The sequence below is a fragment of the Manis pentadactyla genome, chromosome 16 (genome assembly GCF_030020395.1).
Source record: "Manis pentadactyla isolate mManPen7 chromosome 16, mManPen7.hap1, whole genome shotgun sequence".
In the NCBI taxonomy this organism is placed as follows: Eukaryota; Metazoa; Chordata; class Mammalia; order Pholidota; family Manidae; genus Manis; species Manis pentadactyla.
Window position 1 is genome coordinate 33,827,636 of NC_080034.1, and position 27,941 is coordinate 33,855,576.

General features: G+C 43.6%; 1 protein-coding gene and 1 long non-coding RNA gene across 2 annotated transcripts in view; one reads left to right on the top strand and one right to left on the bottom strand.

The window, feature by feature from the left end:
• Nucleotides 1-621: 621 nt before the first annotated feature.
• The window catches only part of DNAH8 (dynein axonemal heavy chain 8), a 353,325-nt gene continuing 326,005 nt past the window's right edge, over nt 622-27,941 (bottom strand). Inside the window, exons 89-93 of the mRNA XM_057494308.1 lie at nt 24,175-24,331; nt 21,189-21,341; nt 20,921-21,110; nt 4,189-4,310; nt 622-1,036 (exon numbers count right to left, since the gene is read on the bottom strand). Coding sequence (XP_057350291.1) covers nt 749-1,036; nt 4,189-4,310; nt 20,921-21,110; nt 21,189-21,341; nt 24,175-24,331 — 910 coding nt within the window. The 3' untranslated portion in view covers nt 622-748. The remainder of the gene's footprint in view (nt 1,037-4,188; nt 4,311-20,920; nt 21,111-21,188; nt 21,342-24,174; nt 24,332-27,941) is intronic.
• On the top strand, nt 6,625-23,487 carry LOC118923409 (uncharacterized). Its single transcript, XR_005029193.2, has 3 exons — nt 6,625-7,099; nt 19,922-19,981; nt 23,277-23,487. It is a non-coding gene; the product is annotated as an uncharacterized LOC118923409 (long non-coding RNA).

A 27,941-nucleotide genomic window follows, 5' to 3' on the forward strand; every position in this document is an offset into this window, starting at 1 on the left:
AATTTCGTTTGATGGAGTTTGTTTTTCCTTCTGCATTTGCTGCCTAGAAATGTGTGCTTCATTATCTCCTGCAAAGTTTGAGTTGTGTCGGGGTTTGAAGGGGAAGGCTGGAGACTCAGAGTTCTCTGGGCCTCATAGCACCTAAAAATAAAATAAAATATTATTAAATAAAACTAAAATAAGTGACAAGAGCAGTCATCACAGTGGATTTCCTGTTTCAAGCACTTCACACTACACAGCTGTAACTCCTAAGGGATACTGACTGCACCCCTCTAGTTGCCATTTCACAAGCACTGAGCAAAGACCAAATGCAGATACACAAAGAATAACACATCAGCATAGACGTAGTTACAGGCAGGCTTTACTCCAGGGAAAAGTAGCTTTCATTTGGGGGAAAATCTTGCATCTACCAGGCTCCTTTTAGGATGCAGCAAATCGACACCTTGTTTCAGATTTTTTTTAAAAACTAAAAACTTCCAAAGTGTTATAACATGAACAGAGAACTTTGTCTAAAAAATTAATTATGATGAAATATGATTTCCTGGGATCAACAGAATCACTTTAGAATTGTCTTTTTGAATACTGATATGAGGGAAAATACACACACAGAAGCGATTGTAGAACATCCATTTTTTTAATTTAGAAAGAGTAATAAGCAATTATCAGGGAGAAGACGCACATGGCCAAGTCTCTGAATAGCCCTGGCTGTATGGGTGTCAGCTGGTATCCTCTGCAAGTGGAGATGAACTTACTTGATGTCACACAAAAGGGCCACACCTCTCAGGATCCAGTGATCTGGGGACAAGACTGTTCGCAAATACACCACAGTGATGAAGGTTAAGTCAGTTCGCCTTGGTTTCTTGTAAATAGGACACACGTACAGCTTGGGGTCCTTGGGTGCTGTGGAATTAATGGCAAAAATGTGCAGCACAGGCAGCTGGGTGAAGAGCACCTTGGGGGTGGATTCTGTGAGCTTCCCACTCCGTCTGTCCCACACTGCTCCATCTATATAGAGCCCGTAAATATACACACCTTCCTGGAAGAGTCAAGCATAAGGTAATGGGAGTTTTAAAAATTAGGTGCTGTCAGACTCCAAGAAGGGACTAGCGGTTACCAAAGGGAAGGGGCAGGGGAAGGTGGGTGGGAAGAGAGGGAGAAGGCAATTAAGGGGCGTTAATGATTAGCACACATAATGTAGGTGGGTCACGGGGAAGGCAGTATAGCACAGAGAAGACAAGTAGCAACTCTATAGCATCTTACTATGCTGATAGACAGTGATTGCAACGGGGTATTGTGGGGGGACTTGACAATACGGGTGAATGCTGTAACCACAATGTTGCTCATGTGAAACCGTCATAAGATTGTATAGCAATGATACCTTAATAAAAAAAGAATGAGGTGCTGTGAGATGGGCATCCATTACTGTAATAGAGGTCGTAGTTTGGAGAGAAAGCATACACCAGTCGTAAAACACTACCTAAAGAAGCAAACACCAGTAGGCACGCTGCATTAGTGAAAGAGTCCAGTTTCTCCTGCAGCATATCCTGGAGCTCGGAGGGCTGTAGAAATGTCCCTGTTATCAGTTATTTGAGCCTGGGGGTAGCCTGCTTGGGATGACAGATTTAACCAGCAGTGCCAAATTTCCTCTGCAGGGAAGGAAAAGTCTCTGAGACATCTGGTCTGAGTTGGTGTAGGGTGGGAGCATGGAACAGGATTCAGAGCCGGGAGCCACACCGGGTCTCAGCCTGTGCCCAGCAAAGCTCTGCAATAGCTCTAAGTTCATCTCAGTCAGAGGATGAAGTGAGATTTGCACAGCCAGGCCTGGTGAGCAGGAGTTGGAGCACCCAGAGGCCAGGTGTAGTAGAGCAAGGGCAGGTGGCCTGGGCAGGTGTGCTGGGCAGGGAGGGGAAGAGCTGGCCCAACAGCGGCTGACTGTCATTCTGGGTCTCTCTTTCACACAACAGGACTTGCTCTCGAGGTCCTCACCATCAAAGCAGGAGACAAGACAGACACATCTGCACACACACACACACACACACACACACACGGGGGTGAGGGGCATTTAAAAGTGAGTTGACTTCAGCACACACTTGTTAGGGGGCTGCTTGGTGAACAGCACCAAGGCCAAGGGCAGTGACTTGAGAAAAGAGGCCGCTATGGGCTGGCACGCTGAGGGGCCTTTGTGGAGGAGATGGCCTTGAATCGGGGTTGAAGGGGGTGCTGAATTTGGAAAGGGAGAGGAGATGGGGTAGGCAGAAGCAATACTACAGAGAAAGGCAGGATGGGTAGGAAAGCCCAAGCACTTTGTTTAGCAGAGGGTCAAGTTAGGACTTGACTGTGGAAGAGTCGAGATGCCAAACTGAAGAGTTTGAACTTTATCTTGTAGGCAGCGGGCAGCCAGAGAACATGGGCTTGGGAAGAAAAGAAAGCTAAAAGGAACCACAGGGAAACTCTAATAATCATGTAAGTTCGTAAGATATATTTACGGAGATGATGGTGACCAAGTTCCATTTCCAGGGAGGCTCAGGCATGGAGAGGTAAATGCAGATTATAATAAAAGAGAGTGAGATTAGTTGCAAAGTGCTTCTTGGAATCCCCTTATGTGAGTTAACTGTTTAGAACCATATTTTTGAAGCAAAACCTAAAGTCCATGGTTTGACAATAACATCATGGGCAACCCCAGAAAATCAGGACCTATGACTACCATCACTAAGGCGGTGGGTAACAATGAGTACATGAACAATACAACCACTTTGGTGCCATCCAACAGTAAATTATATCCTTTCTAGGCTCCTTTCAATCTCAGAACTTTACAAAGTTAGAAGGTGTAGCAGATTAACTAGTGTCTCCGAAAAAATTCATGTCCACCTAGAACCTCAGAATTTGGGAAGAGGGCCTTTGCAGATGTACTTAGTTGAGGTCCTAGTGGGTTAGGGTGGACCCTAAATCCAGCATGACTGGTGTTCTTATAAGAAGGGGAGAGGACAGACAGAGATACACAGTAGGAGAAGGCCATGCTACAGTGGAGGCAGAGACTGGAGCTGATGCAGCTATAAGGCAAGGAGTGCCGAGGATTGCCAGCAGCCACCAGAAGCTGAGAGAGAGGCTCTCTCAGAATCGTCAGAAGAAACCAATCCTACCAATTCCTTTATTTCCAGCTTCTCGCCTCCTGAATTCTGAGAAAATAAATTTCTGTTGTCTTAAGTCACCCAGTGTGCAGTACTTTGTGACAATGTCCTTAGGAAACCAATACAGATCTTGGTCCCAGGAAATGGAATGCTACTGTAACAAACGTCTAAAAATGTGGAAATGACTCAGGAATTGCATAATGGGTAAAAGTTGAAACGGTTTGAGAGGCATGATTGAAAAAACTTCTGTAGCCTGGACCCTAGAGGTCGTTGGTGGAAATACAGATATTAAAGGTGCTTTTGGTGAGATCACAGGGCAGAAATAAGGATCACACTGTTGGAAACTGGAGAGGCGATCCTTGTATAGGGGAAAGATCCAGAACTTGGAAATCATCTGGCCCAGACCCTAATCTGACAATTGAGGGAAGGAAAGTCAGAGAAAGGGAAAAGAGGATTAAAATTCATTGAGTATCTATGTGGAGTCTAGCACCCAGCCTAAACGATCCCATTTTATTCTCACAACATCTTTAAAGAGGTTGAATTATGGGCTTCATTTCACAGATAAAGAAGCCGAGGCTCAAAACAGTTAAATAATTTGCCCAAGTTCATACAACAGGTAAGTGTTCAAGCAGGAGCTCCCAATGAGGTCTGCTTATCCTGCCCTCCCCCAACCAGGGTCCTGCAGCTAGCTGGGAACACTGCTGCAACAGGCTCCAGAGCTCAGGGTGGCTTGCACCGTTAGCCTCCTGCCCTCAACACTCGTCAGTTCTGTGCATAGCCCGCAGCAGTAGATAGAGGCATGTGTGAGTCCTTTTTAGCAAACACATGGGTAACTTGCAATTATAAAGAAATGCAGTCTGGGCTGTGTCCAGCACTTGTTAATTGCTACTCCAGCAAAGGGAGGGGGTGTTGCCATTGAAGTCTCCTGGTTAAAACCAAAGAGACTCTGGCTGCAAAGCCAATGGACTTAACTGAGGCACTCTGAGGTCAGGGCTAAGCAGACGCCGGACTTTCAGCCCCGGTTCCAGAACTGCCCCTGCTATAGTCCAGTGGCACCTACCACAGGAGGTGACGTGATCTCCTCTTTGGTCTGCCGCAGAACTTCGTTGTGGATGGTCACGGAGTCCAGGGCCCAGCCTTTGTGGGCTCTGGTCACTTCTTGTCTCATCGCTGTGAGGAAGCCTTAAGAGAAAAAGAAATGGTTTTGATGCCTTGGTGCAGCCCACTTTAGAGACAAGAAAGGCACAATACTAAACGTTAGCTACTTATCAACCTCCAGATGCGTGCCCGTCCAGGAAGAGTTGAGATCAAACCTCAGGGGGGACATTTCTTTTCATTTTGTTTCTGTGGGGACCTGCAAGGAGCTCAATATTTCTCACTGGCTGACAGCAGGCAAAGCAGCACCTCTCTGCCTTGATTTGATATTCTCCTGGGACTTCAACCATTCAACTCTTCTAAGGGTTGTAGCCCAGTCCTAGTTCATAGTCCCTTTGAAAATACAGCAGTTAGAAATAAGATTCGAATGGTAAGATATTCTGAGAACAGCATTCTAATTAAAACTTAAATCAAACCATTATCAAGCTTCTATTTGCTATAAGGGGACAATTTCATTTAGCCTAGGAAATAAGGCATAATGCCAAAATAGAAAACCCAACTTTCAATTTGATCAAACAAAGCAATCACACCGGAAAGGAAAGCTACATGTTTTAATGTGCATAATACAGTTATTTTAAAACAATACATGGTTCTGAGTATTAAGGCCTTTCTTTAAACTTAATATTTGCAAACCATGCCATTCAATTTAATAAAAGAAGTCTTTCTAGGAGAATAGCATTTGATGTTAGAAACTATACCTTAAACTTCAAAATGGACTTCTGAACCTTAGAAAAATTTATCTGTAACCTATATATTACATTTTGGGTTCCATGTTAATGTTGAAGATTATGAGGCTCTTTACTCATAATCATGAGTAAATTTTGAAATATTTATGTCCCTGTTATTCCTAGTGGGATCTGGGAACTATTATGCACAAATCAACGTGTAAGTGATAATAATTTATCAAGTTTGAATGACAGTGGAGGAAGAGGAGAAGTTGAAGGCATCATTTCAGACAGTGAGTTAATAACCAACCCTTGGAGTTGGAAAGAAAGAATAGGCCACTATTTTGGCTAAATGAGAGAGTGATCTTCCCATTCCCAAGTGTCTCCCTGGTTATTACATTACACACTTGGGGAGGCATGCACTCATTCATTTGTTAAATCTCTCAGGTGTGGCCGCTGTATAGCAGGCATTGCTCTAGGTGGGATGACCACAAAGATGAAAAGGCCATCCATGGACCCTGCATCAAAGGAGCTCAGTCTAGATGGGGTATGGAGGGAGGCAGGATGTATATCACAATATCATATGGGCAAAGGTGTGGACAAAGTGAACCACTCAGGAAAACAGCTCTAGAAAAGCTGAATTGAGAAGGTGACGTTGAAGGTAACTCTTCAAAGACAAGGAAGTCTTGCTAGAGGAGGTAAGTTCCATTAGAGGAGCAGCATGTGCAAAGGCATAGGGATCTAGGCTGATGGTGAGGTGATGACGGCAGATACGGTTAGAACATAGGTACAGGCGGGACTTTCCAGGGTCAGAGTGTGGACTTAATTTTGTGGCTAGTGGGTAGCCACTGAATATTTATAGTAGGCAAGTGATTTGGTTGTATTTGTATCCTGTAAGGTTTACTTGGAGTGCTCGCTAAAACAGGATTTGGGGTGCTAAAAAAGAGCCCTTGCATTAATGCAAAAGAAAAGTCAGTATCGAACAGAGCTGATGGAAGGATTTTTATAGGTGATTCTTATAAAGCTATAGGTTCACAAAACTGAGAATGCCTAGTAGGAAAGAATGACGTTATGACACCAGAAGTTAACTACAAGGGGCAAGAAACATAGTAGACGTTTTCAGGGAAGGAACTGCCTGTCGATGCCCATCTATGCTCCATGTGTGGGATCACCTGAGGTGATTTGATCAGCATAGGATTATGCTGCCTTCCATTTTAGATGCTGGGGGGCCCATAGTTGCAGTAAAACAAATATTTTGTAGGTTTGCCAGTCAGTGGTATATATGACTGTTAGGGGATGTCATCAAGAGGCTGTGACCACTTGACCCTCAAGCTGGCCCAGGTCAATCAAAGGCTCCCCACCCCTTCCCTGTCCCTGCAATGTCCATTCTGCCTACCGTTCCTACAGTCGGAGCCATTTTCAAGGACGCAGCCTTGAGAGAGCAATGCACTGCTGAGATCATCTGGAAAATGTAAGGCAAGTGAACCCAGTTAAGGGCCCTCTGCAAACTTTTAAGATTTGGTGGGTGGGGGCAGGTGCAGAGATCTGTTTGTCTTGCGGCCACTCAGGTCAGGACTTGTATGTAAGTTCCTTGCTTATTAAAACTGCCACCTACCAACCTGGAGTGGCCCGTACCTTTTGTCAGTCTCTCCCTGCCCTCTGAGTAGGGGGCTGATTTCAGATGACACCTGGACACCTCTCCAGGAGGCTGCAAACCAACAACTGGTGAGCCAACCAGGAGACCAAAGAAATGAGCCTTGTGAGAAAGAAAGGTATCCGAGGGGTGGATTACTGAGTCGGCTGTCAAGGTCTGCTGGCGGGGGAAGGGCCCATATGTCAGATGCATGCATGAACCGGGACACCCTGAAAACACTGGCTGCTCTAATGAGGTTGTGAAACTGCACACAGCACAGTGCAACAAGAGAATCCCTGGGGAAGTGATGAGAGGGAAGAGAAGATGCTGTGGTGACCGACGAGGAAGTGGATTAAACGCCCTGTGCCCTCGGACCCTAATCCAGAGGACAGCAGTATTAGCCCCAGCCAGTGGGGTGGCCCCCAGCTAAGGAAACATTCGTGACGAGAGAATTTACTCCCGCCGAGCTTACTGATTCAGCTGCCAAGTTCCAGCAAAAAGCCAGGGGAAATAGCACAGTGAGTGCAGCTATGGGATGTGGGCAGCGGCATTTCTGTCGTGGAGCCGGAGGCAGAGAAAATGGGCACCATCACCACACACCCTGCCCTCCAGCAGCACCTGCCTGGTGTGGGTGTCAGGGGTCCACACCACTTGTTCCCTTACAGACTGGATTATCCTAGGCTGCAGAGAAGCTTGGCTCAATAAGGGGAACAACAAATTCATAGAGAGTTGGGAATGAGAAAGCCCTGATCAGGCCACAGTCACTGCAGGAATGAAAGCTTAGCTTCTCCAGCCCACCGTCAGCACCTGGTAGGGGACGTTGACATCCATGCTGAGCCCAGTTCTGAGATTAGATATTTATGATGTTGGGCAATCCATTGCTGATCTAGGGGAAACTGACAGATCCTGGGAATGGCCATGGGTGGTAGGAAAGATCTGAGTCAGAGAGGAAGCTCCAAAACCAAAAGGCTTCTTCAGTCCACTGTAAAGGGCCTAGTAAAAATGACCCAGAAGCAAATGAGGTTTGACCTCATTGCTGCAGGGACCCCACCTGAACATCCCTGTGTGGGTTGGCTTATGGAAGCCTTAAAACCTGCACAACAGGTTCAATCTGCTTGCTCCATCTGGCCCTGCCAGGCCTGAAGCTCTGCCTGTCCCAACAGAGGTCTCAGGGATACAGTCCTATTAGAGTGTGGGCCTCCCATGCCCTGGGTAGAGGATGCAGGCCGTGACCGCCCCCAGGTAAGGTTGTTAGATGTGATCGGAGGCCTCATGTTGAGCTCGCTATTTATGGTCCCCCAGGAATAAACAAAAGGTGACAGCTCTGGTAGATAAGGAGCCGAATGTACGCTAATACACGGTCACCCTCAGAAGATTTCTGGCCCCCTCAGTGCCATCAATGGTTATGGAGGGCAAATGCTTATGGTCAGAAGATCCTTTTGACCCTGCAAATTGGGCATTCTACCCCCTAGGAACATGAGGTTTTTATCCCTCCGATACCAGAGAACATATTGGGCATTGATACCCTACAAGGTCAAATTCTGCAAACCTCTATGGGTGCCTGCTACCCCCATGAAGAGTGGTAACTGTCAAACAGCAGAAACTACCTGGGGGTGCATAAGGAAAACGGAGAAACTACCCAGGCACTGCACCGAGTGATAGTGTACAGCCTGCCCGTAATGCCTGCAGCAGCTCAGTTCAGCAGGTAGAAAGGCCAGAAGGCTCAGAGACTACCAAGGACTGAACAAGGGCGCACCCCCATTCAAGGCTGTGCCCAACACTGCCACCATCTTAGATACCTTGGCCATGGTCCTGGGAGTGTGCCATGCTGTGCAAGACTTAACAAAGGCCTTTTTCAGTTTAACACAGGCCACAGAGTCAAAAGATCCATTTGCCTTCACCTGTGAGGGGCAAGTGCTTCCCCAAAGCCATCTGCACAGCCCACCACAGGTGATGGAACACTGGCCCAGGACCTGACCCTGATCTCCTTCCCCAGGTCAGCAAAACAGGTCCATTACACTGACGCTGTAATGCTAACTTGTGAAGACTTGCCTCTGCGGCAGGACAGCAGGCTTTGCTAGAACATCTTTGAGGGAAGGATGACAGCGAAGCCCCAGGAAATTCAAGGCCTGGGCTCTGCCATGAGGTTCTGGGAGTTGTTTGGTTAGGTAAGACAACTGTTGTCCCAGAAGCTATAATTGATAAGGTCAAAGCTTACCCGACCCTTAAGAATGTGAAAGAGGTGCAAGCCTTTGTAGAGATTCTGGAGTTTGGAGGACTTTTATTCCCCACCTGGCACACTGCCTCCATCCCTTACACTGTCTGGTAAAGGAAGGGTGTATACGGGACTGTGAGTCAGAGCAGGAAGACCCCTTTGAGAAGGCGAAGATCCTAGTGAAGCAGATGAGTGCTCTGGGCATCTTCCAAGCAGGGCTGCCATTCAAACTAGATGTGTCTGTGACTCTGGGAGATACAGGCTGGGCACTGTGGCAGAAGAGAGCAGAAGCGGAGAGTGCCCCTAGGATTTTGGAACCAGGTCTGGAAGTGGGCAGAAGCCCAATAGCCCAATAACAGCCCCTAGCAGTGTTCACAGTGCTCTCCCAGGTGGAGTCTCTCAGGGAGAAATTAACTGTAGCAGGCTGCAGGCTGAACTCAGAGCTGTTTGTCTGGTGATAATGAGCCCTGGCCATTAATCCTTTGCATTGACAGAAAGGGATGTGTGGCCTGGCCAGTGGGAAGATGAGGGCATGATCATGGTGGGTCCTTGTGGGGTCAGGATGTATGGGGGGACACCCACCTGCAAGAGCCTGGGGAGGTCCTGTCTTCCAGGTCCAGGCTCATAAGGCACTGACACCCCTGGGCAATCAAGAAACTGATGCCCTAGCTAGGTACAAGCCCTAGCAGTTGACCCTTTAGTAGCTACAGCAGACTGGATACACAGAAGGAGCAGCCACTGCTGTGCCCAGGTGGGACTGTGTATTGCTGTGGATGTCACATTGCCCTTGAAATACAGCGATTTGGTTAATGCAGTGATAACATGTCCCATGTGTCCTAAACAATGCCCAAGGCAACTGCCAAAGGAGTCTGGGGCCATCCACTGGAGTTCCTGACTAGTAAGGGATTGGCAAATTGGTTATAGTGGTGCACTCCCTCTGAGTGAGGGCTCTAAATATGCCCTAAGTTGGGTGGACACTGTGTCTGGACTAATCCAAGCTTTCCCCTGTCGCTGTGCAAACCAGACTGCTACCATTAGGTGATTAGAGGAGGTGAATACCATGTATGGATACCCTCATCGACCACACAATGACTGGGGGGGGGCCATCACATACCAAAGGTCATGATGGGTACAAGAACATAACATTGAACAGAGGTTCCCTCTCCCCAATAACCTGCAAGCAGCACAGGTGGTAGAAAGGAAAACTGGAATATTAAAAAGCAGGCAAAATTACTAACAGGTAAAAACCAACTTGGCTAGGTAGAATGAAGTACTGTCTTGAGCTTTAATGCATCTGAATGATCAACTAGTCAGGCCTTCTGCCCTGTATGCCAGCCTGAGGGCCCCTGTCAGGGCACCCCACGCTATAAAGGTACAGCCATTGCCCTGACTCTCACTGTGGATCAGTATGCTGTGCTGCTGAGAACACCAAGCCCCGTCATGCCTGGGAAAGGAATTATCTACTGGAATGTGCAATGGGACATCCTACCAGACGGGTGAGTGACTTCGCCCCTCTGGCTGAGGTGGAGCTCCTCAGTCTCCCCTGGGGGCCTGTCATCCTGCTGCAAGCTGGACCTGTTGAAATGCACTATGCCTGGAATGAACAGGCACCACTGGAAGAGCAGAGAAAGTGGGGGCCTTGGTCGGTAAATCCTGCCCCTGTCCGTCTCCTCACATTTAGCACGCTGTTTCCCCAGCCAGCACGTATGGTGCGCACAACCAGGCCAAGTTCCTAAGCTGCCAACCTCCCCCTCCTCAAGGCCAGATGGGCACAATCTGTCTTTTACTGGTATGACCATTTGGCCGCTGTCTCTGCTGCCTCCACTGGCCTGGAGGACATCATAGCCCACATAGGAGCCCTTACTAAATTCGCCCAGCAAGCCTTGAATGATAGCAAGCCCCGCTTGTCCTTACTGAACACTCACATGTCTCTAGTGAGAAAAGCAGTCCTCCAAAATGGGATGGCCCAGGACAGTATTACTGTCTTGCAAGGAGGCACCTGGCCATCATCCAAACAGGATGTTGCATGTTCATACCTGATGAGGCTGCTAATGTATCATCTTTATTAATTCACATAGGACACAAGTGAGTGCTCTGAGAGATCCACTCCCCCAGCCCAGGAGACTTCATAAATCAGTGGTTTGTACTGTGGGGCTCTTGGTAGAAAACATTGTCACTGATGTGGGGAATCAGTGTTTTCCTCTACATGTCCCTGTATCAGTGCTGTGGCATCTGCCTCCAGTGCAGCCAGGAGAGCTGCCAAAGGAGCCACCTCCACGCTAGTGAAACCCCTTCTGACCACTCAGGCTACACTGTGGGAGAGGGGGACATGTGAGATCGGAGGAGCCCATCACAAGGGTTGGGGTCTGGGGGAGGTCATCAGGAGGACATGACCACCTGCTCACCCATAAGCTGCACTTGAGGCAGAGGATCCTCAACCCCTCCCCATCCTTGGAATGCACGTTCTGCTTCCCTTCCCCGCTCCCAGAGGCTGCCCCAAGGACACAGCCTTGAGAGGGCAATGTGTTGTTGAGGCCATCTGGACAGTCTATGCAACTGAACCCAGTTAAGGCTCTGTATAAACTTTGAAGATTTGGTGGGCAGGTGTGGAGATCTACGCATCTTGTGGCCACCCCAGACAAGCCTCATATGTGAGTTCCCTTGCTTATGAAACCTGCCACCTACCAACATGGAGTGGCCTGCCTCTTGCCTTGGTCTCTCCCTGCCCTTTGAGTAAGGGGCTGGTTTCAGTTGACACATGGGAAGCTCCCCAGAAGGTTGCAAACCAACAAGGACCACCATAATAACACCCAGCTCTCACTTCTAAATCACTTCAAGAAAATGTCATTTTCATCACTCAACCTTAAGTGTTTTCCCTGTGGTGTATTAGACACTGTGTTTCCAAGTAGAGTACTTGGAATTAAATGGACCCTATTCTTTGATTATTAAAATTCATCACTGATCTATGAATCTGCAAGGTCTTAAGGCACAAGACATGAATCCTGTTCTTAACCACCCATCTGCACAAGTTGAATAACTGAATTTTTCTGTAACATTTCAAGTTACAATCAAGTTGCAAATGTAACCTCACTCCATACGGCACTCAGGACAATGACATAGGTGCCAGATGACAAATGAGCGGGGTTCTCTCGTAGGTAACACCCTGCTCCAAAGACTTCAGTCACTGCCAGCTCAGAGAAGCTCTAGAGCAATTAAGGAGAGCCCATCTCCTATCCTCTCCCCGCTGGGGACTATACATGATGTTGTCTAGCCGCCTCCAACAGTACCCCTCCTAATGTTCCGGTGGCTTTCTTTGAACTCCAGCAGATGGACTCTAGAATACACATGACCTTGAACTAGTAAGAGAGGAAAATGTTAAATAAATATATATGAGGCCTGAAGAGTGGAGGGTAGGGAACTGTTCCATGGGCAATTTCCAAGCAGAGAATGTGGAGAAGATACATATTTTCCCAAGTCTTGAGAGTTGGTTTTTTGGCTTCCTAAAAAGAAGAACATGATCTTGTGGAATTTAAACTACAGTGAATTCACTGAATTGTTCATGATTGAATTTTAAAAATGAATGACCATCTTTCTTATAGACTGATATCAAGGCTAATGGAATCAAAATCTGTGTTTTCTGAAGCTTGTATAATTTAAAGAGACTATTGATGTATTTTTCTTTATAAAAACTTGAAAAGCAGTACTTTTGCCTTGGCATCAATTTGGTTTTAATAATTCTTAAACCCAATTTCAATCATCAGGGGTGGGAAAGTGATTCATATGTTCATATATTTAACTATGAAGCGAGAAACAAAAAGTTAGGGCAAGTCTTCAACAATAATAACCTTCTATTCTGCATGAGATGTAACCACCCACATGAAAATGGGTGAGTTGACTATTCAAACATCTGAGTTAAATGTGGTCTAGAGGCTTTAAAATATTTTTTCCCTTTAAACTCATAAAATATAATGAGTTCTTAAAACAGTTGTCAAGCCTGTTCTTTAAAAAAAGTTCACTTTTAAGCTAGGATTATACTTTGGAGACTCAGGTCTAAAGTAACACTTGCTATGTGTTAATTCCTGTAATAGCGGGAACCCAATATTTCAGCAACTAAATATTGTTTTTGACTTGTGCAGTTGGTTGGTTTAAAGAACGCTGTGGAGTGCTTCAAGGATCATTTCAAATGAGGTCTTAGAAAAGAAATAGCTTTAGAATAAATAATGAAAGAATAATCAGGAAGATTGCTTGTCTCAATGTCACATGGAGTATGCTGGCATTCTGTAATGATGGGCCTATAGGCAACATTTTTTTTTTCTTTAAAAAATGAGCCAGTGCTTATTTCACAGGCCTTAGGTTGTGCAGTTTTTTTCTGTCTTACCAAGTCTCCCAGTAGCATCTTTGAAGATGAGGAGAAATGGTGTTCCTGCCACAAGAGTATGACAGGCAGCTTTTCCCCCCCAAATGGAGTTCATTGGTAAGTTAAATAAAAGGTCAGAAATCATTAAACAAAGATGGGGTTGATCTACCCAGTTGAATAAAAATGTACCCGGTACCTTTCCTGATGCTTGCTAGATGATGTAAGGCAGGGCTCTTAAACTTGGTTAAGAATCGGAAATATCTGGGAAGCCTTTAAAACTCCTGAATCCCAGGTCACAGCCCAGATGACTAAAATCAGAATTTCTGGAGGTAGGACCCAGGCTTCAGTGCTGCTCCAAGGCAGGGCTTCTCAGACCTTAATGTTCACAGCTGTCATGTGAGGAAAGAGCGGTACTTAAAATGCAGGTTCTGATCCTGTAGGTAGGTCAAGGCTGGGGCCTGAGATTCTGCATTTCTGTCAAGCTCCTGGGTGATACCAATGTTGCTGGCTGGTGGAGCACGTGCTGGGCAGTGATGGTCTCAGGCCTAGCTTTTTCACACATAAGAATGACCAAGGGAGCTTTTAAGAAAATTACCTGTACAGACCCTAGAGGTCTGATCCCCAGAGGTTCTGATACAATTGGTCTGGGGTCCCAGGCATTAGCATGAATTAAAAGCTCCCCAGGTGATTCTGCTCTGCAGGCAGGGCTCAGAACCCTGAGCTCGGTAGGAAGATCTGCACGACAGACCATTGACAGGTCACTGACCCACATGTGTTTTAAGAACAAATTTGGCAAGTGGGAAGGGAAATGCCTTATGGTACAACCTAATATTAGGAAGGCTGTCAGTAATACAAGCTGACTCAGTCCAGAGCCCCCTGGGACAAACGTTCTCTGTAATGTCACTAATCCGGGACACAGTTGTCTCTAGCGAAACCTGAGTACACATGGGAGATCTGGGGCTAATTCTCCTGGCCAGATTGGGGTCAGCTAAATATCCCGTGTCTCACACATCAAAATGTAATCCCATGTCCTTCTCTGTCTTCTCTGTGTGTACTCTCTGCTCCCTTTCCTTCAACCCAACCTCCTACCTCTTTCCCCCCTCCCAAACCTTTCCACTAGTCCCTGTGAGTGGTTCTGTGGTTAACAAACTCTTCCATATTTTCCAGCTCTCCACAGATCATTTTCTCCATCTTCTTGCTTTTCCTGGAGCCTGGCTCAATCCTGAAGACACTGACCTTCCCAGTTGTTCCCCGACCCTTCATGAGAGTCTCTGCTGCTTTGACCAGCTCTGGCCACATGCCGTCCCCTCGTTACCCCTGCCAAATCCCCTTCTGCCTCATTCACTGAGCACCCTGCCACCATCTGGGTCTCTCCAGTATCCCAGGCAGCATCATAACCTCTTTGTTCCTTAATTTCGTCATTGCTAAAGACCTTCTCCTCAACTCCACCCCCTTTTTATCATTCCTTTCCGATTTATTCTAGATTCAACCTTTGCATCACTTGCCCAGCAATTCTCCAATTCTAGATGGATCCAAATGTCCCCCTGCTCACACCTACTCCAGGCTGCTCAACACTCTTGAAACCATCGCACAGTTGTCACCATCGCCCGTCACCAGCCTCAACCAGACTCTCAAAGCTGCCAGGCAAACCCCTGTCCCCTCACTGGCCCTCTTTCTCCACCTTCTGCTGTGCTCCTTAGATCCCTCCTCCACACCCTCTTGCCCCAGAGGCCGCTTCCCCTCCTTGAGAGGAAAGAACAGAGTATCAGATGGGGGCCCCCTCAGTGCCTCGCCACCGAACCCGTCAACGTGCTTGCGCCTACACTCAGTCCTCCCCTATTAGGTTATCACAGTAGGTGAGGGGTCCCTCCACCTGCTTGAAGTGCACCTCTTCACTTGGGAGACACCCCCCTCCGGCCTCTTTGACCTCCCTCTGCTATCTTCGGTGTCTCTGCCTCTCAGTTCCTTCCCACCAGTATCTGAAAAGGCTCAAGCCTCCCCATTATGAAAAAAAGAACAAAGAAAATCCTCTCTTCTTGCTTTTCCCACTTCAAAGTCAAATTTCTTGAAAAAATTATCCATGCTGTCTGAACTCACTCTTGGTCTGTATTTCCTGGCCTCTCAGACTCACCCTGCGATCTGACTCCTCCAGCTCCGCACCCATTCCCCTGAGACTTCGCCTGCCTGCAGTGTCCTTGCTGATAAAGCCATCCGACCATTTCTGGCCCTATCTTCACCTCTGGCAGCATCTATCACTGCTTCCTCTGCTCTCCTCTCATCTCCCACCACTCCCCTCTTCCAAGCTGTTTGGACACGAGCAGACCACCCAGCAGGAACTGGGGTCATCTGGAGGATGTGATGCACAAGCAGATACAGCAGAATCCTGATGAAGATGGTTTGGAAGGAAGACGGTCAGATGGAAGTTCTGGTGAGGGTCACAGGGGGACAGAATATTCTCTACCGGCAGTTAGAAGGGACGAATCAGAATCTTACACTAGGACTTCAGATGGGTTAGTCAAAGGTAGAGATAAATAGTTGCACCAGTGAGGATGGCTGAGGACATCCATGAAGGAGCCAGGGCCAAGGACAGAACTTGCCTGAGAAGAACCCACAAAGCAGGCTGACAGGCAGCCCTCTAAGGGACAGGAGGAGAATCAAGGAAGGCCATGGGTGGAAGCCAAGGTAGGAGAGTTCCTACAATCGGCCTCCTACTGTAGTCAAGGGAAATGAAGCAGGTAAGAAGGCCACTAGATTTGGTGACCTTGGAGAGAACCATTTCAGTGTAGTGATGAAACCAACCAGGTTACAAAGGACTAGATGGTTGGTAAGGAAGGTGACCACGTGCAGAGACTTAAAATCATAAGGGATGTGGTTATGACCAAACCCAGTGCATCTAAGCCCCTCATACAGAAAAGCAAGGAGGACAGACTGTTATTCACTCTGGAGGCATTTTTAAGGTGTCCAAAGTCCTTTCATCATTCTGTGATTTGGGGACGGGGCAGGTAAATGACATCACTCAGATTGAGGTTTAGAAATTTGAGGTCCATTGGCCCAGATTCCCTCAGACATTAATGGCAGCTCTGATTTGCCAAATGGTAGCTGTGGGGCATGCTAGGATTGCTACTAGTTTAGAAGAAATCCCCCCGTCCTTTGAACCCTAAAGTTCTAGCAACCCTTTCGGTGCACAAGAAACATGAGGCTTTCCTAAGTACCCTCAAAACAAGCTTTCAGAAATTGCTGCTGGCTGATGATGTCACCCTGAAAACAAATACATAGGTAGGAGGTCAGAGATGATTGTTACAGTAACAAAAGATAACAGGACAAAAATGATCCATCCCCTGGGGATCTTTATTTGTATTAGGGACTAATAAGTTGTCACTGATGTCTGTTATGACAGATCGGTGTGGCTTGCCGAGACACTGAGAAAAAAAAACAAAAACAGAATAACAGAGAAAAATCTAGCACAGTTTGGAATCCAAATATCATGAAGCTCCAGACTGAGTTAAACAATTGGAAAATAATGATACTGCCTGATTCAATCTAACACAGAGGTGTGAGGCCCAGTGAGCACATTCAGCATCTACCTCAGTTTCATTAGCAGCTCAGGACCTATGAGTCACACCTGACATCAAATGGCAAAGCACGGCTATCAATTAAGAGGTTCTGAAAGGCAGTCAGTACCCAGGCTTGAAATCAAGCTCATTACAACTCATGGTCTTTGAATTAAACACACCACCCTCTATGAACCAGACACAGATACCCTGACACACACACAAATTCGAATCTAAATCATGTGTACATGATGCTCTGAAAAGGTGCACCTTTGGGAACCAGAGGCCAAATGAATCCTTTAAAAACCCTGAGAAGCCCAATTTACGCAATACATGAATATGTGTACCAATGGCTTCTAAGAAAAGCCAGTGGAGCACAAAGGTTCTCTTGGCCTGAGTAACCCACTCGGGGGCAAATCCAGGCACCAGCAAAGCTGTGCCATTGAACAAATATTATGGTCATGGGTATAAAGAGCTTGACCATTTTGATAATCAAATCTGATTGCCACAAGGTTGACCTCATCCATTACTACCAAAACGATTGTGAAGGGGGCTGAAAATACCAGACTAGCTCCAGGGTGGCTGACTCAGCCTCTTTCATCAACTATGACTGACAAAATATCTGGCCACCATGAGGCGACGGGGCAGTGCTGCAAAAAGCAGGAGCTCAGATGCAGCTCAGGGGGCAGATGAGGTCTGTCACCTGTCCTTGTGGCAGTGTGGTCCTCAAAGTCACTTAGGCCTGGAGAGCAAGCACCACAGGCACGATGGGAGACATACATCAGACAGTATCGGAAGCCATGTCACATTATGGGAGCACAAAACAATGGCCATATGTGAAAACTTTTTTTTCAACAGTTTTATAGTCTAGGTGATTTTGACTACATATTTGTGATGAAGTGACAGCATCTTTGCAAGCTGCATTGTATTTTACTTAAACATGTGGTGTTTGTAATTTAAAAACACTTACTTCAATGTTTTGAGCCAAAGAAAGAAATTATTTTATCTAAGGGGGCTGGGTAAGAAGATATAAAATCCAGGAGATACATTCATGTTGAGAAATCAATTGTTGATGTCAAATAGTAGCCAGAAAGGCTTCCAATTGGGAAGGACTTTTATCTGCTTGCATGCTACCTGTGAACATTCATGGAGTTGCTGCAATTTTTTTATTTTCCAGATCTGGCCAGGTGATATGGAACAGAAAGTAATTTGTCTCCCATGTCAAGAGAAGGAAAAGGGCAAAGAGAAGTGATTAGTATGCAGGGAAAGTTGACCTCTGCTCTCCTATGCTACAAACAGAAAACAACTGTAGCTAAGGGTGTGTGTCCGTGTGTTTGTGTGTAAAGGAGGGATGCTTGAGTAAGTCCTGGGCTTTTCCAAGACATGGAGAGCCATGAAAGAAAGAATCAAGTTTAATTTGGAAACAGAAAAGAAGAAAAGAGAAGAGATTAGTATTACCAACTAAGATAAGCAAAGACAAGTAAAAAAACTGAAATGTACACCTGCATTTGTATTTCTTTAAATGTTGTTCTGGTTTGTAACATTTAGAAACAAATAATAACAAAGATTAGTCCATATTGATACTTTGCTATTTGAAGTCATGTTTTTAATGACAGTAAAAGGCATTGGTGAAAGAGATTTGATTTGGTGATTACATGACTTATTCCTCTGTGTCTTTGGAAAGCCAGAGATGAGCCAAGCCCATTCCTCTGGTTTCTGAATATCAGAAATACACCTAATTACCAGTTTTTAAAATCACTGATCCTTACCCCTCTCCTGAACTCCAAGTCTGCCAACACAGCTCTCCACCCGGTGGTCCTGCCAGCGTGAGATGACAGCGCAGTGCTCCTTGTTCTCCTCCTGCCCTGTCCCCCTCCCAGTGCGCCTGTCTCGTACCTCATCTCTGCCTCAGCCCTCACCATGCCTTCCTCTCTCAAACAGCCCCATTTCACCACCCTATCCCATCTGTCCCCTCCTCTGCACCAGGCTCAGGTCCCGGGCCCTCTCCCTTGGACCTGGTAAGAGTCCCTTTGCTTTGGACCTCTGTATTCCAGCCTACCCTCTACTTCTTTGGGATTCTCTTCTGATCTTTGGTGATTTCCCATTGCATTTATGATGCAGCCCAAGCACCCCTGGAAGACTTCACACTCCAGCCTCACTCCCTACAACCCTTGCTTTTGCTTCATGAGCTCCAGCCACACTGGGCTTCCCCTGAACATGCCTTCTCTCTGTCAGGCCTCTGCCAGGAATGCCCTTTTCTTGAGTCCTGACCTTGCAAACCCTACTCACTGCTTCCTCTGTGAAGCTCTGCCTCAGCAGAATTCAGCCCTCTGCCCTCTGTAGGAGTGGGGCACTTAGTTCTCACTTGGGTGGAGCACTTATCACATTATGTTAGAGTTGCTGATATGTCTGTCTTACCAACCAGATTATGGGCTCCTTTAGGGAAGGAATCAGATCTCAAATCTCTCTCTATTGAAAGCACCCAGCAGAGGCGTTGGCAAGCAGAAGGCGGTGAAACAATCCTAATTAAGTTAAATGTTATTTCTTCAGGCTCCCAAGCCAGGAATTACGTGGTGACATCTTACTCAAATTGAGGGCTAGTTTGGAGGAAGGAGACTCATAAGTAGACACACAAATCTAAGGACCATAATAAAAAATATCCTTCCCAAATACAATGGAAAAATCTGGGAGAAAAATAGATGAATGAAATATGGAGGCTGTTCTTCACAAATCTAAAGTCTATTGACATAATAATTATATAATTCAGTAAGTTCATAAAAGCCATCATGGTTAGCGTTTTACATTTAGAAAATGTTAAGGTATTTGAAAAGGCACCAAGTGACTGTATGCATACAGAGGACAATAAAATGTATGATTTTAAGGTATACTATTTGCTGAAGTATTTTTTATACAAAGGAAAGTTCACAAATCAGTGTACAGCTCAATGAATTTTCATCAAGATAATACAGCTATGTAACTAATATCCAGATCAAGAAAGGGAAATTCCCAGACCCCCAGAGGCCCCCTTGTGTTCTGCAATCCCTACCTACCTTCGCTCTCAAGGGGAACCGCTATCCTCACTTTTAACACCATGGATCTGTTTGGCCTGTTTTCATTCTTTGTGTAAGTGGAGTCATACAGTATACATATATTATAAATACATTGCAATGTATATGATATACATATATTACAATGTGTTCTGTTTGACTTCCTTCAGGTAACATTATTTTATGAGATTCAACCATCGTTTGGAGCTCCAATAACCCATCCTACATCTGTAAGTGTGAATGCTTCTTAAATTGTATTACCAGTGAAGTTACTGAACTTACCGAACTCTAAGGAATCCAACATCTTTTCATTTTGACCAAGAATCACTTAAGTAAAACTATCTATATTGTAGTGAGACAAAACGTTGTCATGTTTCTGAATTTTATGAGCTCTGTGAACTCCACATATTCTAAATTTAAAACACTAACCATGGTGGTTTTTATGAGTTTACCAAATTATAGGAAGTACACATTGTTATGTCGACAGTAACTTACTCAGTAAATATTTCTAAAGTGAAGGAATAAATGCAGCAGAATTGCAAAACACTTTTTCAGGGGGAAAAATACAGAGGGACGTGCATTTTGGAAGTTTACCAAATAAACTTTTGCCACAGGATCATTCTTGAAATCAGTCTAACTTTCTGAACTCTAGGAACAATTTTTGCATATTTTGGTGCTTCGTTTTTGCTATTTTCAAAAACATTTAAAAACTAAGGTTTGATGCAGTAGAGGGATTTAATAATATGGGTAATTATTGAACCACTGTGTTGTATATTTGAAACCAACATAAGATTGTATATCAATGATACTTTAATAAAACATACAAATGAAATAATAATTATGAAAAAAACCCCCTAAGGTTTGAGCAAAACTTTTTTACTATTTCACGTGTCCTGACCGCAGACTGATGTCTTGTTGCAGAGGGTGAGGTGAAAAGTGGAAGATTTTGCTGCCATATTGTGGTGGCAATATGGCAGGAAGAATTCCACATTGAATTTGTAACACAAATACAGAAGGATCATCTGTGGTCTCCAGCCTTTGGAAGCAGATGTCCAGCATCCAGCAAGCCATACCTCCATATTGCTTTATGTAATATATATTAACTGCACAGGGCTCTTCCAAAACTACCCACATCTTCCAAGTTTGCCCACTCTCCTATGAGCACATACCTTGAGGATTAAAGAAACCAGTCATCCAAAACACAGCGGGCCTCCCTTCAAATATCCAAGTAGAAAACTGAGCATTTCTTTCCAAAAGTTCAGTAAACCAGAAGCCCAGTGTGGATGAATCCCAGGACACCCTTTTCCAGATCTGAGGTATACGAGCATCGTACATGTTGTCTAGGGCATCTCTCAAGTTCTGAAAAACAAAAAGTTAAAATGTGAGAATAAGAAAAATCAACAGAAGACGGAAATGACCACTGAGATCATAGCTCACCTCACTCATTATAATTGTGCCTTCAATGGCCAATTTGAGATCGCTCAGGCTATTGCGGAGTAATGCAATGACTTTCTGCATTCTGTCAATTTCTTGTCTAAGAAATATGTTCATTGAATTAAGATGTCCCATCTTTATCAAACGAGCTTTCACCTAAAAATAAAGCATGTAATACCATAGTTTTAAACAAACATCTGTCACTCCTCTTCAAACACCTCTCCTTTCTCTATTCTTTTTCTTCCTCTGGATGTGCCTCTACCAGCCCAAAGGAACTCTAAAATATCTCTTGCAGAACCAAACTTGCTATTAAATTCCCCATTTTCTAGGCTTCAAAAACTACTGCTCAGCTAAAAGGATTTCCTACTGATTGTACTTTTTTGATAATTAGAAATATACTTTAAAAAGCTGAAATAAAATTGTACCTTTTCCCCCTTTCAAATGACTAAGTAATAAGTGTCAGTTAAATATTCTTTTGCAATCCAACCTTTCAAAGAGTATACTTCGGAATGCTGTTTTCACAATGCTTGCAAAGTTATTAGAAAAAATGTCACAGAAAGTTAATACAGCCAAAATCTTTACAGAACAGTTACCAGTGAATATGATTGGCGACAGTTTCCTAACATCATTGCTGCCTTGGCTGGGGTGACTAAAGAGTCTTTCCTAATCTACTCAATGAAAATATTTGACTTTGTCAGGAAGCCATTAAGCACCTGTCAGCTGTTCCTTTCAGTATATCAATTATTGACCATTTTGATGAGATCGATATAGAAGCATCTGCTTGTGGGAACAATAAAATACAACTATTGGAAAATAAGCCAACACACATACACATTTCAATTCGGTGACATATGCCCAAGAAGAGATTGACTACGATTACCGGCAAGAACTCCTAAAGAGATTTGAACTTTTTCCTCACCAAAATCAAAGAGAAGCCAGACTAGGAGTCTTCACAGGATTTTCATTATGTTTCTGGGACCAGGTAGTCTCTTCTATAGTATTGTGGCTCTGTTTTGACTTATGGAAGTCAATAGCATAATTATATTTCAATTTATAAAATTCACTTTACCTCCACATTTTCAAAAACACATGTCTTCTAAAAAATAAAGGCCACTAAAAATTAAGTGATCTTGGAAGAGGAAGCAGTTTTAGATGTTTCAAGTCCCTCCCATACTGCAACTCAGTTAGCGACATCACTCACACGCAGTTCCTGCCAGGAGAGCGCCAGAACGCATCTTGGTGAAGTGGCCAGACCAGCCCTGGAAGCTCAAATTATCTCAAGGTCTTGAAACCCTCCTCTGGTAATAGCAAACTGTGGTCTAATCATACAGAGTATGTCTTATATCACTTTTGCATGCCAGTTTTTAAAAGCTTTGGAGGCAGGTATTAAATGCCTCATCTGTCTTCTGAAGATCACTGATGAGCCATTAAAAGTATGTTCTTAACAATATTTATCCATTAAAAAAATATTTTCTCCCCTTACTATAACTATCTCTATGTGAAGACATTAATTTCACAGTGTCCTGGCCAAATGTCTGGGTACCCATCTACACACCTGAATAAAATATTATTTCAGGAGGCAAGGAAATGTTTGTCGTTATTGGAAAATGTTTGTTACTGCACGTGGGAGGCCTGTAGCCCAGGTAGTCTATGGGCTCCCAGCTGGTGGTGCTTCTTTCCCAGACTTGGGGATGTAGGATAGGGCAGACATAGGACCACAATTACGCCCTCATTGGAGCATCAGCCTCTCACTTTTTGGTTGAAAAGCTAAACTTGACTCAGTCCAGCCTAGGACTCAGGTGAAGCTCTGACCATCGCCACCAGGAATGGAGGCTGAGAGAGGAGAAAGGAGGCCCTGCATGACCACAGGACACAACCCTGTCTTGCATCAACAAGGAGGCTAAGCTGGAGGATCTCTCACAGAACTTTCAGACCAGAAATTTTACCTCACTTAAAGACTTCTTTAGATCAGCAGTTCTCAAAATATGGTCTGGGCCTCCTGAAGGTCCCTGAGATCCTGGGTCCACAAGTTAAATTTTTTTCATAGTTATACTAAGATAATTATTTGACTCTTTACTCTCCTTCCCTCAGGAGCATATGGTGGAGTTTTCCAGAGGCTACATGATGTGATATCTCCACAGACTGCAGAAGCAGATATGAGAATCCAGCTGTCTTCTATTAAACCAGACGTTAACAAGATATGCAAAAATGTACAACAATCCCACTCTTGTCAATGAAATTTTTTTGTCTTGGAAAGTATACTTATATTTTAAAATAAAAATGCTTTTTATGTTAACATGTAATGGGGTTATTACTGTTACTTTACAATAAATTCATAAATATTTTTGAGACTTCTCAGTTTAAATCTCTAATATTGTAAACGTCAGTAGTTATAACCTACATAAACAAAAGCTTTGGGGTCCTCAATCATTTTGTAAAGGGGTCTTGAGATTAAAAGTTTTGAGAAAAAACTGATTCAGATTAACTAGTAAACACCTGGGAGGTTCAAGTAGATTACTGCCATCCAAACTGGACAGTGAGTTCACTTAAATGGCTTGTTTTCCTCTGACCTGGCAGAGAGGACGGAGAGATTGAAAAGTGGTGGTTAGGGGTGGGCAGGAGACAGAAACAGGGGCGAGTTTAGAGAATGGACAAGGCAGCTTGGGTGGGAGCGCTGGGGGGAAATGTTGAGCCTAGCAGGTGAGGATGTCTGGGGATGGAAGGCTGAATTGATAGAGAAAAAGATCAAAGACCGGAGAGCACTGGAGGAGGAGGGGAACGGAGGAAGGTGTCAGGGAAAATGCAGAGCCTGATCTGAGCGATGTCTGATAAAGCGAAGGAAGACAAGACCGAAAGGTAAAAAGAACGAGCTGAGAAGGACGAAGGAACGAGGAGAGAAGGGGAGGCGCCGCAACGCGCCGCCCCGGGACAGCGCCGGGCTCTGCGTGCCCGAGCACAGCGCTGCCCACCGGGGACGGCCGCGGCTCACCTCATGCGGGACGTAATCCGGAGGCAGTTTGCTGAGCATGTCTTCAGACAGTCTGTAAACTATGGCTTCCCGGGTCTCTCCCACGCCACCTCCACTCTCTTTTGGCTGGATGTTCGTGATTGTTTCAAGAACAGCAGAAGCAGTGTTACTCTGGTACCTGATCAAAAGAGTGAACTGAGAATTGGTGAAAGATCTGAATCCTCAAGTTCAGGAAACTCAATGCACCCTAAAAAGGACAACCAAACAAATAAATTTTAAAAAATTAAAAAACAAATAGAAACCTGTATGCAGACATTTCCACAGCGAAACTGTAAAACACCAAAACCAAAGTAGGTATGGTAAAAGCAGAGAAACAGATTATCTAGAAAGAAATGATGATTAGACTGATAGCCAATTCCTCAACAGCAGCAGTGAAAGTCAGAAGGAAACAGTTGTTTTACATGTGCTAAGACAAAATAACTATAAACCTAGAGCTGTGTACTAAGCAAAATTATCTTTCCAAAATGAGAGCAAGACAAAAGATTTGAATAGATAGTTTAGCAAAGATACTATATTAGTGATCAATAAGCACATGAACAGGTGTCCATTATTTATCAGGAAAATGAAAATTATAACCATAATGAGATACCACCTCATACCTACAAGATGGTTATAATGAAGAAACAGACAATAACAAGTGCTGACAAAGATGTGGAGAAAACTTTGAACACTCATACATTGCTGGAGGGTATGTAAAATAGTGCAGCCACTTTGGAAAACAGTTTGGTAGTTTCTTAAAATGTTAAAAATATATTAACCATATGACCCAATAATTACATTTCTAATTATCTGTACAAGAGAAATAGAAACACAATGTCTGCACAAAGACTGGTACATGAATGTCCACAGCAGCATTATTCATAACAGCCAAAAAGTGGAAATAACACAAATATGTCCATCAATTGGTGAATAGATAAACAAAATGTGGTATATTCACATCTTGGAATATTATTTGGCAATAAAAAGCAGTGACATATTGATACATGATACAACTTGGGTGAACTTCAAAAACATTATGCTAAGTAAAAGAATCGATACACAAAAGATCACATAGTATATAAATCCAGTTACAGGAAATGTCCAGAAAAGGCAAATTGTTAGAGACAGACAAAAAACTAGTGGTTGCCTGAGGCTGGGTATCAAAGTAGGAACTGATTACAAATGGGCACAAGGATTCTTTTTGGGGGTGATGGAAGTTTTCTAAAATTAGATTATGGTGATGGTCTGTAAACTTACTAAAAATCATTAAATTTTCCACTTAAAATGAATGAATTTATGATAGGCAAATTATACCTCAATAAAGCCATTCTTCAAAAAAGGAGGGCAAAATAAGGCACTGAAGAAAATTCTAGAGGATATACTTCCAAAATGAGAATAATTATTCGGATGGAAGGTTTGAGGTGTGGGAAAGAATGAGTCAATGTATAGGCAAATCAAAATAGGCATTAGGGTATAAAACAAAAATTGTCTCATTGTGGGGTTAGAAAAGAAAAACAACACAAATTTAAAGTACCAAAATTCCAGGAGGGACGTGACTATAGTTAAAAAGTTACCTAGGAGTGTTTGATTGAGAGGACGATAAATATACTAATTTTAGGCTTAATTAAAAATGGATGCTAACCAATTTCTAGGATAACCAATAAAAGAATAGAAACAGTCCATAACTTCCAAACTAGCAGAGGATTTATTCTTTATATTTTTGTACAATGTGTTACTCTTGTATTTATTCAACATTTAATGAGACAGTTTCAAAAAGAAATAATCAGAAAGGTGTACAAAGATCTGTGTATAAGACTATTCATAATAACAATATTTGTAATAGTAAATCCTGGTAAAGCTCTATAAAAATCTATACAGCCAGTGAAAAATGGCGATGTTGCTCTATATTTATTGATAAGGTTAGGTTATTGAATTGAGATTACTGAATGAGATAGCATGGTACAGAAACCATATGGTATGATCTAATTTTTTTATAACATCGTTCATATAGAATAGAGAAAATCTTGAAGGGTATTTTGATTGCAGGAGTTTTGAGTGATGAGGTTTTGCTGTAATTATTACTTTCTGCTTTCTATTTTCAGTATTTTAAATTTTTTCTCAGTGAGAAAGTCTGGTTTTCATAATAAGAGTATCAAGATCATTTTCATTTTTTTTTTTACTTTTACCTTTTAATTTATTTCTGACTTTTTTTTTTTTTTGAGAAGGCATCTCTCATATTTATTGATCAAATGGTTAACAACAATAAAATTCTGTATAGGGGACTCAATGCTCAATGCACAATCATTAATCCACCCCAAGCCTAATTCTCAACAGTCTCCAATCTTCTGAAGCATAACGAACAAGTTCTTACATGGTGAACAAATTCTTACATAGTGAATAAGTTCTTACATGGTGAACAGTACAAGGGCAGTCATCACAGAAACTTTCGGTTTTGATCATGCATTATGAACTATAAACAGTCAGGTCAAATATGAATATTCGTTTGATTTTTATACTTGCTTTATATGTGAATCCCACATTTCTCCCTTACTATTATTATTATTATTATTATTGTTATTATTTTTAATAAAATGCTGAAGTGGTAGGTAGATGCAAGATAAAGGTAGAAAACATAGTTTAGTGCTGTAAGAGAGCAAATGTAGATGATCAGGTGTGTGCCTGTAGACTAAGTGTTAATCCAAGCTAGACAAGGGCAATAAAACATCCACGGATGCAGAAGATTTCTCTCAAAACAGGGGGGGTGAGGTTCTAAGCCTCACCTCTGTTGATCCCCAATTTCATTTTGAAAAATAGAGAAAAAATAAGCCCCCAGATGCAAAGCCCACCACAAGTGTCAAGAACTCAACAGAGATGAATCCGTGACAAATGTGTTAGGGTCACTGAAACGCATCTTACAATCCCTGGTAATCTTTATGCCCGACACCAAAGGCCCCTTCTGTCTCTTCTCACAACACATGGCAGGAAAGATTTACACCTTTCTCTTTCTTTATCTCCAGGTGTGAATTAAACAACCTTTTGTGCAAGAACCCCTACTAACTGGTGGAATCCTAAAGAGCTGCTGCTAAAAGTATCCAGGCTTCTTTGCTTATGAAAAAGCTGCATTTTGTGCAAACAGAGGGAATCCTTATTCAGCTGGGCACTAATTCATTTAGGAAGTCAGATGAAGAATGGAGGAGCTGCTTCTGTCTAGCATTTTTATTTGATTATCAGGTAGAATACACAAGAATACCAAACCTGCGTATCCAAACAATGGCATCCTTTCCAAAAGTCATGGCTAAGGTAAATGCACCTGCCACCACACTTCCCATGCTGGACGTCCAGTCAAATACAGTGACTGATACCATGTAGCCTTGGAACATATGAATTTCACAATGAGGTCCAATAAGGTAAAAGCTGATTGTTAATACATGGAAGTTGATTTTGTAAAATTTGAAATTTTTTTAATTAACTTTTTTGGTGAGTAACCTCTATTCATATATCAGGGTTTTAGAATATCCCAAAAGACATTTATTTATAAAGTTGACAGATGGACATATCAAATACACGCACATATGAGCCGAGAATAAAACATTCTGATAAAATGGCACAAAAGGCACTTGCAACCCATTCCTGAGTTCTGAAGTAAGGTGCTGCCCCAGGTTTGAAAAGTCATATAAACTGTAAGAAAAATACACGTAACTCTAAGGGGAAAACCTATGAAACTAGCTGATGCAACAACAAAATGAAAT